At 45.2% G+C, this 15471-nt stretch overlaps 1 protein-coding gene across 1 annotated transcript; it reads left to right on the top strand.

Annotated features, from left to right (window-relative positions):
• Positions 1-2503: 2503 nt before the first annotated feature.
• Positions 2504-13102, top strand: LOC307211001 (vomeronasal type-2 receptor 26-like; the record flags this gene model as incomplete). Its single annotated transcript, XM_079967196.1, has 6 exons — positions 2504-2721; positions 4169-4463; positions 4732-5544; positions 6978-7205; positions 11521-11647; positions 12204-13102. The coding sequence occupies 6 exons, from the start codon at positions 2504-2506 to the stop codon at positions 13100-13102; spliced, it is 2580 nt and encodes an 859-aa protein (XP_079823322.1).
• Positions 13103-15471: the final 2369 nt, after the last annotated feature.

Raw genomic sequence — 15471 nt, 5'->3', positions numbered from 1 at the left:
ATCATTTGTCCTTCCATTTGTATGTATTCAAGGTATTGTCAATCCTTTTCAGTAGGTGATGCTGAGTTTGTTAGGATATTTCCGTTCCACCTTAAAAAGGGAGCAGGTTGTTGTGTCACAGCCTGCGTATTTCCTGTTCACAGGATGTTTCTGTTTTGTATATAGCTGTTGTTTTTCTCTCTGTGTGCCTGGACACGCAGACAGGGAGTCATGTTTTTCCTTTGTTCTGACCAACGCTGAATAAAGTTGTAAAAATTGCTCTCCTGAGTGCATCTTTTGTTGTACGAACTCTGCTGAAAGAGCGTGCACCAGTCCTTGGAATGTGGGAGCTGTTTCTGAGGCTTGTGTCGCTAATTGACTGATACTGCGTTTCTACGGGAGATTGATGGATCGTCCGGAATCGACGTGGAGGCAGATGACCTTTGTCTCCCTGGCAGTATCCCAACAGAGTTTTCATGCCATGCCCTGATTATCATAGAAAGGACAAGCCATGGACAACCACAACAAAAATTGCTGGCATATTGATAATTTTATATTACAAAATGAAAATGTCACACAGGACCTGGCATCTATATTAAGAGAATATTAATAATTCTGTAGAGCTGATAAACATACCATATGGGAGACTTCAAAGGCAATAATGAGAGGTCAAATAATTCAAAAGCTTCATTTTTTTGGGGGGGGGCACACACCAAGGGAGAAAGCACTGAATGATGAGGTTGAAATTGAAAAACTAGAATTTGTTAAAAACCTAAAACTAGCTGCTTTTAAAATAATTATAGAAATCAGAGCTACTTAGAAAGTAATCTCTTAATATTTGCTCAGAAAGATAGAAAAAGCTAAGGCTGTAAGACAGTGTTTATTTGAAAAAGGGAACAAAGCTGGCAAATTGTTAGCACATTTTTACACAATCACACACTTATATACTTTCAACAATTAAAGACCAAAGAGGATAACAAGATCTGATGGGATCACAAATGAATTAATTTTTTAAAATAAGAAATCATATACATCTGATTGTCACCAAAAAGATGCTATTGAAGCCTTTTTATATCTAAAAATAATAAAAACACAATGTCTAACCCAATCTGGTTGTGATAAGCTCCAATCTCTTATAACACTCCCTAAACTCTGCAGAATGGTTAATGTGTTAAAATGCAATGAAGTCCCCAGACTGGATAGTTTCACAGCCAAGTAATATGAAAAATTATTGAATGAATTAGAGTAATCTTTCAAAGTGACATTAAATAAAATTATGCTAAGAACCGTTTTTCCTAAAACATGGCAAATGGCTAGAATAGTGATCACATATTTAAAAAGATAATGTCCAGCCGAACTGTCCTACACATTGTTAAATCAGGACTTTGTTTCACAATCCTAGCAAATAGATTAAATATAGTAATACATAAATATATAGCAGAAGATCAAACTGGATTTATTATGGGACATAAACTCTCTTGAAAAATATGTAAGGTGCTACATTTCATTCATGTTACCAATAAAGTGAAACAACTATATGGCATATTATTATTTTTTGATGCAGAGAGAGCCTTTGATCATTTAGAATGGGGCTTTTTATAACCTGTATTGGATTATATAGGCCTACGTAGGGGATCTATGGCCCCAGAGCAGATAACTGGAACCAGAGCCAGGAACAGAGAGAACCAAGCCTCCCTCCAAGGTCCCACTCTGACTCCATTGTGGCTGGTAGGGCAGAAGGCAGGGAGCCCGACAGTAGATGGCGCCACAGCAGATAACTGGAACCAGAGCCAGGAACAGACAGAACCAACCGATTCTGGTTTTGTTCTCGCCTTCCTCCCTTGCTGAGTTCTGCAAGGGCAACACGGAGACAAAGGAGGAGGTGGGAGCTGATAGCGAGGACCATCACCTGGGCTGTTTGTAAGAAAGGAGGCAGGAAACAGGGTGGAGGCAGACAGGTTGGTTGGGCAGTGCCCCCCTTGCCCATATGGACCACCCTCCACTGGCTGTTTGGACTGACCCAGGTGCACTGCTTTTCTAATGCTCTTGTCACCAAAGTTAGGGCAAAACACTCTCTCACACACAACCCATGCCAAATTTGGAGCCGCATCTGTAATCCCTCACAAACATATTTTCCTCCAGTGCTGCAGCTGCCACAATGATTTCAGGATGTTGTGGGGATGAGCTTTCCTCCTAATTACAATTACATCAAAATCATAGTGATTTATTCTTGCCAAAGCTCGAGAGAGATTTCTGGAGATCACCTAGACATTGGAATAAAGGCCATCGTGAGGTTATCCGTTGCGTTCTTCCAGGGGGAGGGGGGGAGTTGGTGCACAACGTATCTCCTGTGTGAGACACAAACTGAGGAGACACAGAGCAGGTGAAAGGGAGGGATGTGTCTGCTTGCAGCTGGATGCCCCTGTAGGGGTGAAGCCGCTCTGGGTTTGGCCTTGCAAGAGTTCTCGCCATCTTCTGATTAGCTGGCTCTGGAGGAGAGATAGGTGCAGGAGGCAGAGCCAGGATGGTACCCTTGCTGGTTTTGCTGGTTCTGCTATTGATACCCCACGGAGTGTGTGGGAAGCTGAAGGCAAAATGCCCCTTGAATCTGACCATAGAAGAAGAAGCTTGGAGTTACTTCCGGCCTGGAGATTTCCTCATTAGCGGGATCATATCTCCACAATATCCTTTTAAGCAAAACTTATACGACTTTTCTCGGCTCCCGGTAACCAACTTTGACCGGTAAGTCATTATATGCTGATGGAAGTTATGTGTCTCCAATTTACAACAGAAATTGTCCCTGGATCAAGGCTGAGGACCACCCAAATGTTGCTGGGCTGTCATCCTGGGCCATTGGCCATGCTGGCTGGGGGCTTATGGGAGACCAGCAACAATTGCAGTGGGGGCAAAGGTTCCCAAGATGCCTGTCCTATTTTCTAGTTCCCTTTGTCATCCCTGGGAAGATGTTCTAGCTGCTATGATGCAGTGTTGCCTGTTGAAGGATGCAAGTAAATCTGTTCAGCAAAATTATGCACTGAGGCGAGGGTGTCACCCAAGTCATGCAATTTCCTAAAGGCAAACAGAGGTCAGAACTTCTCTCTCTCTCTCTCTCTCTCTCTCTGTGTGTGTGTGTGTGTGTGTGCACACGCGCGCGCGTGTCTGTGTCCACATAGGTTTCTTCCTGGCCCAGAAACTCATGCAAAAATCCCTCCTAGGTTTCCATCCTGCCTCCTGACACTTTTGCTTTTGTGTCGTGTATTTTTCAGCGATGAGCCCTTGTAACAGTGACATTTTAAACCTGCTCTGGGAGACATTTTTGGCAGAAGTGCCAAAAGGAATAATAATTTATTTTTAAAAAATCAAGCCAGGAAGTCATAGGACCTCCTCATTACCAGTGTCAAATCTCCAAATTTTGAGAAGTAACTATTCAGTTTTTTGAACAACAACCAACCACAAAACAACAACTTCAACCCGCTAAGCTTCGTTCATAAGTAAAGTTGTATTGATGGTTTTGGTGCTTCCTCAATTGCACTCTAGATTAAGGTCACCAGATTTTTTCCAATGAATCTGGGACACTTTTCAACTTCAATGGATTTTGTATGGGGACTGATGTGTAAATCCGGGGACTGCCCCCGGGAAATGGGGACGCCTGGTAACCTTACTCTAGATGCTCCTAATTACAAGGGATATCCTCAGTATTTTCATCCCCTGGCCTGCTGCAATCATCCTTGGAAAAACTCTCTCCTTACTGGCCTTTTGAAGAACCATGGGGACTTCATGAACCCTGAAGCAACTCCTAATCTAGGTAGGATCAGATACAAGGGGATAACTGGGGGATTCCTGAGTTATTTCCACCAAAGTAAAAGCCCCCTTGCTTAGGGTGTGGCTGCCACTAAGGTGGCTCTTTCTTGTCCCTCTATTTCATGAATCCTTAAAAAATGTATGTCTTGATTCACTCCTGTTTTTTGAAAGCTGTGTGTTTCTTTCCCTTCTGTGATGGAGTGTTCATTTCCTTACTTTTATTGTTAAGTGGCAAATGGGTTTTTCATATTGGAAGAAGGATATGACTTTTCTCAGTCCTCACAATAGATGTACAGGCCATTATGTGGGGGGAATCAAAACAACTGTATAGTCGCTGAATGATGAATGGCTGTTTCACATTTTTTAAAAATTTATTTATTTATTGCAGTTTCTCAGGTAGGCTGTACTGGCACATCTTGTCCTTCTTGTTCACCATCCAGGAGATCAACCGGGACCCCAGGCTCTTACCCAACCTCACCCTGGGCTACAACCTCTATGAGAGCTTATTCAATGCAATGATAACGTCCGATGCCATGCTAAACCTGCTTTCAGGTGGGGAAAGCAACATCCCAAACTACACCTGTCGAAAAGGGAAGGATAACCTGCTGGCTGTTCTTGAAGGGGCCAATTCTGTGATTTCCAAACACATTTCAATCATGTCAAGCATCTACAAAGTACCACAGGTATGAAGGGGAAGGGGCAGCATGGAGGGACAGAATAGGAATTCATAGGCATGAAATTCCACTTTCTCTCCAGGGAAATCAAGGCAGGGCATCCAAAACTAAGTTAAAATGCTGCACATTGGATCCAGGGCTCCAAAACCCAGTCTCTGTCCACCTGGTATCCCACCCCTTGATGTTTCAGACCAATACTAATCATTTCCGGTTAATAAATGTCTACTTCTTATCCTGAGACCAAAGCAAAGCACGAATCTCTTCCTTTCCTCACTAGATCAGTTACGGCTTCAATGCTCAGACTCTGGATGACAAATCCCAGTTCCCTTTTGTCTACCGGTTGCTCCCCAAAAAGGATCCCCAGTACCGGGGGATTGTCAAGCTGCTCCTGCATTTTGGATGGACGTGGATTGGCCTCATTGCTCCAGACAACGAGAATGGAGAGAGGTTCATGAATGCCCTGACATCTCTGATGATCCACAGTGGAATCTGTGTTGCCTTCACAAAACGACTAACAGAAGGCGCTCTCTATGAAGGGTTCGTATCCGCGGTACCCTTTGCCATATGGAGGCAAGTCAGTGTGTTTGTTTACTATGAAAACACGCGGATGGGATGGGTGGCAATCATCACACTACAAAGAAGGATTTGGGAACATGTTGGAGCAAGGGTCTGGATCACAACAGGTTTTCAGGACATCAATGTGGTATTGCAAGGCAAAAGTTTTCGGTACACCCATGGTTCTTTCTCCTTTATAATTAAGACCCCCAAAAGGACCAGACACGACTACTATGTACCATATTCCGATCTTCTTCGTCAGTTTTGGGCTGAAGCATATCGTTGCTCGTATTCAAAGCATGTCTTATCTGTGAAAGGTCAGATGAGATGCACAGAGAAGGAGGAGCAGCAGCAGCTGGAGCCTCTGCCCAGGGAGGAGCTGGAGAGAGCCCTGTCCCAAGACAGCTACAGCACTTACTTCCATGTCCAAGCCGTGGCACACGCTTTACATGCTGCACGTTCGTCGAGATCAAAACGGATGCTGATGGCGGATGGGGGAGGCAGGTTGGGACATCAAAGGCTGCAGCCATGGCAGGTATTTCCTTTCCCTCTTTTCAAACTGAAATGCACTTTCCAAACCATAGAATCTAACTTAGTAGAGTCTCCAGCATTGGCACTTGTGGGGATAAATGAAGGGCGCTAACTTTCTTACTAGGACTTGCGGATCAGAAGGTCGGCGTTTCAAATCCCTGCGATGCGGTGAGCTCCCGTTGCTCGGTCCCTGCTCCTGCCAACCTAGCAGTTCAAAAGCACCTCAAAGTGCAAGTAGATAAACAGGTACTGCTGAGGCGGGTAGGTAAACGGCGTTTCCGTGCGTTTCTCTGGTTCGCCAGAAGCTGCTTAGTCATGCTGGCCACATGACCTGGAAGCTGTAGGCCAGCTCCCTCGGCCAGTAAAGCGAGATGAGCACCGCAAACCCAGAGTCGGCTACGATTGGACATTTTCCGACATTCAGGAGTGAGGGGAGGGAAATGTCCATTAGTAAGGCAAATACAATTGGTGATCCCTGGACAGTTAAGTCCAGTCAAAGGCGACTACGGGGTTGCAGTGCTCATCTCACTGTCAGGCCAAGGGAGCTGGCATTTGTCCACAGACAGCTTTCCAGGTCACGTGGCCAGCAGGACTAAACTGCTTCTGGTGCAACAGAACACTATGACGGAAACCAGAGCGCACGGAAATGATGTTTACCTTCCCACTGCAGCGGTACCTATTTATCTACTTCCATTGGCATGCTTTTGAAGTGCTAGGTTGGCAGGAGCTGGGACAGAGCAATGGGAGCTCACCCTGTCGCGGGGATTCGAACCGCCAACCTTCCAATTGGCAAGCCCAAGAGGCTCAGTGGTTTAGACCACAGCACCACCCATGTCCCATAGAACATAGATGCAGCAGGCACAGAGGCTTTCTGGTGACACAAGTCTGTCCCACAATGTTGAAATGTACTCAATTTATATTGAGTTATTTCTGTTTAAATGCTTATATACTGCTCTTTGTCAAAAGACGGCAGGGTGGTCGGTTTTAGAAAAAAATGCAAAACAACTAAGGGTAGAATAAAACATAATACAAGAAAGCCATTTAAGACAGAGAGCTCTTCATGATGCGGGGGAAAGTAGTTGAAGAAAAAATGTTTTTCCAGGAAGATATTGTTAAATTATTGGAAATGCTTCTAAATCAATGTCTATATGACCATGGAGTGTAAGGAGTGTAAGGAGGTGGAAATTTCAATTTTGTCCTTTGATTGTTAGCAATCTGTTTGGCTAAATGTGTGTTGTTCTTAAATTGTTTGTTCTTAAATTGGGTAACATAGCTCTTGAGGCCACCTTCGCCATTCTTCTTCTCAAGAGCACTAAAACCCAGATATTCATTATGGCATATACACTAGCTGAGTTTTACACTTGCCGAACTTCATGGGAGCAGGGCTGAGAGGTCAATTATGGTTTGTATATCCTGGTAATTTCTTTCTCATTCCAGCTTCACCCTTTCTTGAGAGCAATCCGGTTTTCTAATTCCTCAATGGGTGAACTGTATTTGAACGAGAACGGGGAGCTGCCTGGCAGTTATGATATTGTGAACTGGGTGATGTTTCCCAACATGTCTCCCGCCAGAGTGAAAGTTGGGAGTGTAGAGAGAGAGACATCCGCTGACATAAAGTTCAAGATTAACCCCGAAGCTATTGTGTGGCCCCAACGGTTTAAAAAGGTAGGGAATACTTTATTTGATGTGGCACCTGTTAAAATGTAGGAAATGGGACTTGATTGCAAACTTTTAAACACTTACCAGGGAGCAAGACTTACAGAATAGTGTGCCACATGGGAGCAGCATCAAAAGGGGTCTCCCGTTTCTATGGAATGCAGATAGAGAGAATTGATAAGAATAATGATCTGTTGTGACCTTGACAAAAGCATACAGTAGATGAGCCTTCTTGTGTTTTGGCTCATCTTCCTTTTTCTTTTTCTTTTTCTTTTTCCTTTTCTTTTTCTTTTCTCCTCCTCCTCCTTCTTTCCTTTTTCCTTTTCCTTTTTCCTTTCCCATAATGGCTTATGTTCTATGCCATGTGCTTTGATATTGTTTGTATTTTTTTTTTTTAGCTTTTTTCATCATCATTATTATTAAGGATTTTTCTTTTGTAATTTTGGTTGTTTATTGTAATGGGATATGGGGTTGCTTGCGCGTAAGTGCCGAACCGCTCCAAGCTGAGTAGTTGGCTTAAAACTTTCCCTGACCGGACAGCCCTTACTTCGTGGCTGTCTTAATCACTGGCAGAATCTGTCAGTGGGCGTTTCCTGAATTTCTTCCAACATAAAAGCTCCTTGACACTGAGTCTCTGCCTAGATTCCCTGTGCGCAGAGTGGGCGTCCCAAGGGGAGGTCCTGAGCTCTCGGCACTGGTCTCGCTGGAAGCGTCCCTGAGCCTTCCCTCTGACACCCCCTCCGCCACTCCTTCCTCAGCGGAAGCTCTCCCTCTCTCCCTCTCTCCCTGCTGGTTCCCTCTCCAGCGTTGTCTGGGAGCCTTGCCACCACCCTAGGCTCCGATGGCAGTTCCCTGACATCCACCTCCCCTCCAGGACCCCCCTCACCCCCGGTCCATCCCCTTTCCTTGGCCGGTGATGCTGGAAATCCCCGGAAGGAACCTTCCCCATCTTCTGATGACTCGAACACTGCTCTCCACCTACTACTATCTCTTCCCACTGGAGAATCTTCCCAATCCGATTCCATCCCCTCAGATACTTCTCCTCCCTCCCCCTCGAAGGCCGGAAACCCCGCAAAATCCTCTTCGTCATCTGTGGTGCCAAATTGCTCCTCCCAGAACCTCGCTAGTGGTCTGGGCTTCCTTGGGAACCTGCGGTGAAACTCTTCCTGGAGAAACTCATCCTTGATGGTTTCCGCCGGCACCCATGCATTTTCCGACTCGGGCTCCCCCTCCCAAGCCACCAGATACTCCACCTGTCTTCCCTTCCATCTGGAATCTAGTATCTTCGCTGCGTGACTGCTGCGCTCCCTCTCTTCCACCTGTGGTTGTGCGGGAACCTCTCCCTCTCGTCCCTGAAATTCCCGCCCTTCCCTGTATGGTGAGAGCAAGGACCTATGGAATACCGGGTGTAGTTTCATTTTGTCAGGCAATTTGAGCCTAAAGGCTACCGGGTTCACCTGCTGTGTTACCTCGAAGGGTCCCAGTTGCTTTGGCCTTAATTTCTTGCAACCTCCCTTGAACGGTAACCCTTGGGTTGACAACCACACCCTGTCCCCCACCCTTATGGTCTCTCCCTCCCTCAGGCTCCTATCTGCCTGCCTTTTGTACACTTCTTTGGCCCTCTCCAAGTTCATCTTAAGCTGTTGGTGTAGGGCTTCCATTTCTTCCACAAACTGTTCCGCCGCTGGTACACTCCATCTCTCCTCCCCTCCCCCTGGGAAGGCCCTGGGGTGACACCCATAATTGGCCTTGAACGGACTCATTCCCGTGGACACATGCTCCGCGTTATTGTAAGCAAATTCGGCCAAAGCTAGTTTCTCTACCCAGTCATTCTCCCTCTCGCTGACGTAGCAACGTAAGTATTGTTGGAGTATACTGTTCGCTCTTTCCGCCTGCCCGTTGGTCTCTGGGTGCCTGGCCGTCGAGAAATTCTCTTTGACGTGCAGTAAGCTCATGAGCTTCCTCCAGAACCTGGAAGTGAATTGTTTTCCTCTGTCTGATAAAACCCTCAAGGGGGCGACATGCAGCCTGAAAATGTGTTCCACAAACAGCTTGGCGGTTTCCTCCGCCGTCACCGCATGCGAGCAAGCGATGAAATGGCACATCTTAGTTAACAAGTCGACTACCACCATGACGACCGTTTTGCCCCTTGACTTGGGCAAATCGGTCATAAAATCTATGGACACTGCCTCCCATGGTCTTTCTGGTGTGGGTAATGGTTCCAGTAACCCCGTGGGTGCCACCCTCTACCCTTTGGCTCGCTGGCAGTGGTCGCACCCCCTTATATATTCTCGTACATCTTCCCTCACCTTTGGCCACCAGAACTGCCTGGTGACTAGCAACATGGTTTTGTGTTGACCAAAATGTCCCGCTGTGGGGCTGTCGTGTAACTGTTTGAGTACTCTACTCCTCAAGTCCCCCTCTGGTATGTACAATGCTCCCCTGTAATACAGTGCCCCATCCTTTTCCTCAAAACCCCCCGTGTTTCCTCCTGCTCCCCTGAGCTCCCTGATCTTGTTTTGGGCGTACTCGTCGTTTGCCGTCCCCTCTGCAAGCTCTCGTCACCCTACCAGCACTCCCACACACACCCATCGGTCCTCAGGTATCACCTGTCGCTCTTCCGGCGCTCCCTCTCCTTCCAGGTATTCTGGCTTCCGGGAGAGGGCGTCTGCTCTGACGTCCCCCCCCCCGGTACATACCGAATCTCAAAAATGAACTTGGAAAACTCCTGAGCCCACCGCACCTGTCTCTGGTTGAGTACCCGTGCTGTCCTCCAGTATTCCAGGTTCTTATGGTCCATGCACACCTGGATCTTGTGCTGCGCCCCTATTAGCAAGTGTCTCCAGCGTCGAAACGCTTCATAAATAGCCAGCAGCTCCCGGTCATACACCGTGTAGTTCTGCTCCGACTTGCTCAACTTCCTAGAGAAAAAGGCACACGGTGTCCAGTCGGACTGGTTCCCCCCTGGCTGAAGCAGTACGGCCCCCACCGCTCTGTCCGACGCATCGGTCTCCAGCCTCATTGGCTTCTGCAGATCCACGTGCAAGAGCTGCTCTTCTGAAGCGAATGCCTTCTTTAGCCTTTCAAAAGATTGCTGCGCCTCTTCTGTCCAGACGAACTTCTTCTTGCTACTGAGGCAATCTGTGATGGGTGCAGTTAAATGGGCGAAGTTTTTGATGAACTTCCGATAGATGTTTCCAAACCCCAGGAACCTCTGCACGTCCTTCCGAGTCTTGGGGGTCTTCCATTCCAGTACCACTTGTACCTTGCCCGGATCCATAGCTAGGCCCTTGTCTGACAACCGGTACCCCAGGAACTCGACCTCTCGGGTGTGGAATTGGCACTTCTCCAGTTTGACCCACAGCTGGTGCGCCTGTAACCTCTTTAGCACTTCCCGGACATCTCTGACGTGTTGCTCCTCATCCTCCGAATAAATTAACACGTCATCTAAAAAGGCTACGCAATTCTTGTACAGCAGGGGCCCCAAAACGTGATGCATGAAAGATTGAAAACATGCCGAACCCGCTTGTAATCCAAAGGGCATAACGAGGTACACGAAGGCCCCCAGACCAGATTCACATACTGTCCTAAGCAAACATAAAACACAATAGAATTAAGTCTGAATTTGGAATCGAATATAACAATAAACAATGTGAATATGACAGCCATTAGAAATGTGTTTTAGGTCTTAGTCTCTAAAATAGTATCTAGGGTTTGCATCTCAGGCCTTAGTCTTTGTAATAGCACAGCTTGTTCCATGAGTTTTATGGCAGCCGTGCAAAATTTGGCCACCCTTAGTGTGATCTCTGGATCCTTATCCTCTATCAGGGATTTTAAGCATTAAGGTTCAGACCCAGTTGGAATTTTCTGTATAACAGGGATGATAAAGACCGAGCGTATATCCTCATAAAAACAACATCGTAGCAAGACATGAGAGACGGTTTCCACCTCTATCAGACTCGCTCCGCATATGGTTTAACCAAATATCTGCCCTGGAATAAGGCAGCATGTTGAATCTAGCAAGACCCTAAGACATAGAAAAGAGGAATAAAAAATGTAGAAACAAGCAAACAAATACACCAAAATAGTATGCATCAAAAGAAAATTGCCTTGGGGTTCAGTGGAGCTCAGCGAGGAATGTGTTACTTGCAGGTTTCGGCACTCGCAGATGCGCAGACGCTCAAAATGACGTCACATGCATGCGCGGAAGCAGCGAATCACAGACGCGGGTTGTGTTCACTTCAGGATGTGTTCACTTCAGATCCCGTTCGCATTCAGAGGTACCACTGTACAGTATACTGCTAACACTTGTCTTACCAATTAGGCTGTCCCTCACTCCAGGTGTACTGAAAGCTGTTGCCCTGGATATGCCAAGGCAGTTGAAGAAGGAAAACCAGTTTGCTGCTATGCTTGTTCCCCATGTGCAGAAGGGAGAATCTCTACTCGAAAAGGTGGGTGACTCCTTATCAAGGGCAGAGGGCAGAGATTCATTCAGAGACAGATTCTGGGAGGGACTGAGAGGTATTTCATCACCACCACCCTTAATTTATTATACAGTGGTACGTTGGGTTACATACACTTCAGGGTACATACGCTTCAGGGTACAGACTCCACTAACCCAGAAATAGTACCTCAGGTTAAGAACTTTGCTTCAGGATAAGAACATAAATTGTGCTCCAGCGGCGCGGCAACAGCGGGAGGCCCCATTAGCTAAAGCGGTGCTTCAGGTTAAGAACAGTTTCATCTTAAGAACGGACCTCCAGAACAGATTAGGTTCTTAACCCGAGGTACCACTGTATGTCTCCCATCTAACTGGGTTGCCCCAGCCGCACTGAGTCTCTGAATAGGGTTGTTGCTTTGCCCTTTTTTTAAAATCACCTCCCACAAAATGAAATACTTTACCTGTCAAAGCCCAAGGTTAAGAGATGTGTCCCCAGTATGCAGAGAAAGATGTACAATGAAGACTCCAGATGCACCACTGGACAGTTTCAATTTTCTCTTCCTCAGATGCAAGACACTGCACCAAATGTCTGGAAGAGGAACATCCAAGCAAGAACCATGATCAATGTGTTCCGAAGATCATCACCTTCCTGGCCTATGAAGGGTATTTGGGGATCATCCTCGCTACCTTTACCCTACTCTTATCATCAGCCACAGGCTTTATTTTGGGAATATTCATGAAATACAGTGAAACTCCCCTAGTCAAAGCCAACAACAGGGACCTTTCTTACATCCTCCTCATCTCCATCCTCCTCTCCATTTTGTCCTCCTTCCTCTTCATTGGTAAGCCAAGGAAAACAACCTGCCTTCTCCAACAAATGGTCTTCAGCATTGTCTTCTCATCTGCCGTCTCTTCTGTCTTGGCAAAAACCATCACTGTGGTGTTGGCCTTCTTGGCCACCAAGCCAGGGAACAGGCTGAGGAAATGGCTGGGGAAGAGTCTGGCCAACTCCATTGTCATTTCCTGTTCCACTGTCCAAATTGTCATCTGCATCACCTGGCTGGGGATCTCTCCCCCGTTCCCAGACTCAGACATGAGCTCCCAGCCTGGAGAGATCATCCTGAAGTGCACGGAAGGGTCTGTGGCCATGTTTTACATTGCTCTCGGCTACATGGGCTTCCTGGCTGCCATCTGCTTCACACTGGCTTTCCTAGCCAGGAATCTGCCTGGGGCCTTCAATGAAGCCAAGCTGATCACCTTCAGCATGCTGGTCTTCTGCAGTGTTTGGGTGTCCTTTGTGCCCACTTACCTGAGCACAAAGGGGAAGTATATGGTAGCCGTGCAGGTCTTCTCTATCTTGGCTTCCAGTGCTGGGCTTCTGGGCTGTATCTTCATACCCAAGTGCTACATTATTATACTAAGACCTGATCTGAACAAGAAAGAGCACCTGACAGCAAAAGACTAAACTAAATATATATAGAGAGAGTCTCTGTGTGAAATCATTTGTCCTTCCATTTGTCTGTAAACAAGGTATTGTCAGTCCTTTTCAGCAGGTGATGTTGAGTTTTCATGCTATGCTCTGATTATTATAGAAAGGACAAGCCATGGACAACAACAACAAAAATTGCCGGCATATTGATAATTTTATATTACAAAATGAAAATGTCACACAGGACCTGGCATCTATATTAAGAGAATATTAATAATTCTGTAGAGCTGATAAACATACTTTATGGGAACAGTTACAGATAGGTAGCTGTGTTGGTCTGCTATAGTCAAAACAAAAAATTCCTTCCAGTAGCACCTTAAAGACCAACTAAGTTAGTTCTTGGTATGAGCTTTCGTGTGCATGCACACTTCTTCAGATACACTGAAACAGAAGTCACCAGACCCTTCTATATAGTGAGAAGGTGGGGAGGGGTATTACTCAGAAGGGTGGTGGGAATGGGTGATTGGCAGATAGCTGTGATGAGCCTGTTGACAACTCTTAACAACTGCAATAGGTCTTACTGCAATATATACTTTATGGGAGACTTCAACGGCAATAATGAGAGGTCAAATAATTCAAAAGCTTCATAATTGGTGGGACGGGACACCAAGGGAGAAAGCACTGAATGATGAGGTTGAAATTGAAAAACTAGAATTTGTTAAAAACCTAAAACTAGCTGCTCTTAAAAAATCATAGAAATTCAGAGCTACTTAGAAAGTAATCGCTTAAGAAAGATAGAAAAAGCTAAGGTTGTAAGACAGTGTTTATTTGAAAAAGGGAACAAAGCTGGCAAATTGTTAGCACATTTTTACACAATCACACACTTATATACTTTCAACAATTAAAGACCAAAGAGGATAACAAGATCTGATGGGATCACAAATGAATTAATTTTTTAAAATAAGAAATCATATACATCTGATTGTCACCAAAAAGATGCTATTGAAGCCTTTTTATATCTAAAAATAATAAAAATACAATGTCTAACCCAATCTGGTTCTGATAAGCTCCAATCTCTTATAACGCTCCCTAAACTCTGTAGAATGGTTAATGTGTTAAAATGCAGTGAAGTCCCCAGACTGGATAGTTTCACAGCCAAGTAATATGAAAAATTATTGAATGAATTAGAGTAATCTTTCAAAGTGACATTAAATAAAATTATACTAAGAACTGTTTTTCCTAAAACATGGCAAATGGCTAGAATAGTGATCACATATTAAAAAAGATAATGTCCAGCCGAACTGTCCTACACATTGTTAAATCAGGACTTTGTTTCACAATCCTAGCAAATAGATTAAATATAGTAATACATAAATATATCACAGATCAAACTGGATTTATTATGGGACATAAACTCTCTTGAAACATATGTAAGGTCCTACATTTCATTCATGTTACACATAAAGTGAAACAACTATATGGCATATTATTATTTTTTGATGCAGAGAGAGCCTTTGATCGTTTAGAATGGGGCTTTTTATAGCCTGTGTTGGATTATATAGGACTACGTAGGGGACCTATGGCCCCAGGGCAGATAACTGGAACCAGAGCAAGGAACAGACAGAACCGATTCTAGTTTTGTTCTCGCCTTCCTCCCTTGCTGAGTTCTGCAAGGGCAACACGGAGACTAAGGAGGAGGTGGGAGCTGATAGTGAGGACCATCACCTGGCATATTATTATTTTTGATGCAGAGAAAGCCTTTGATCATTTACAATGGGGCTTTTTATAGCCTGTATTGGATTATATAGGACTACGCAGGAGATACATTTCAATCCTAAACAAAATCTGAAGGGCAGCATGTTGGTGACTCCTAAAAATGCTAAAGGATAGGCCAAATCCAGCTTTCCCCTTGCTAGCCATTTATCCATCTTTAGCTTAACTTTTTTTATTTAATTCTTTAAATTTGTAAACCTCTGTCTACAATGAAGTGGTATGGGAATTTTATTTCAAATAAAAATAGAGGTTTAGGTCAAGTCATGGAGGTGGCTAAGGATATGAAAATAAACTAGTCCTTATGGATATGTCCTCCCTTCACTGTTTGAGGCACGAAGACTCTGAGTTCCAGTTGTTGGGCATCACTTGTAGGGAAAGGGCTGCTGCACTGACCCCTTCCTTAGGGCCTTCCCTTTGGGGCAACTGGTTGTCCATTTTGAGAAGAGGATGCTGGACTTTATGGGCCCTTCGCCTGATACAGTTTTAGGGCTCTTCTGATGTCAATCATGTTCAGCCAAACTCAACTTTCTACCTTCTTGAAACTTGTCAGTCTCTTGAGTCAACATGTTTTTCTCCTGCTCTGCACCTGCTCCCAGAGGAGACCTTTCTTCCCCTTACAATTATCAAAACCA

Source organism: Podarcis cretensis (assembly GCF_951804945.1).
Source record: "Podarcis cretensis genome assembly, chromosome: 2".
Lineage (NCBI taxonomy): Eukaryota > Metazoa > Chordata > Lepidosauria > Squamata > Lacertidae > Podarcis > Podarcis cretensis.
This window is presented reverse-complemented; position numbering and strand designations above follow the sequence as displayed.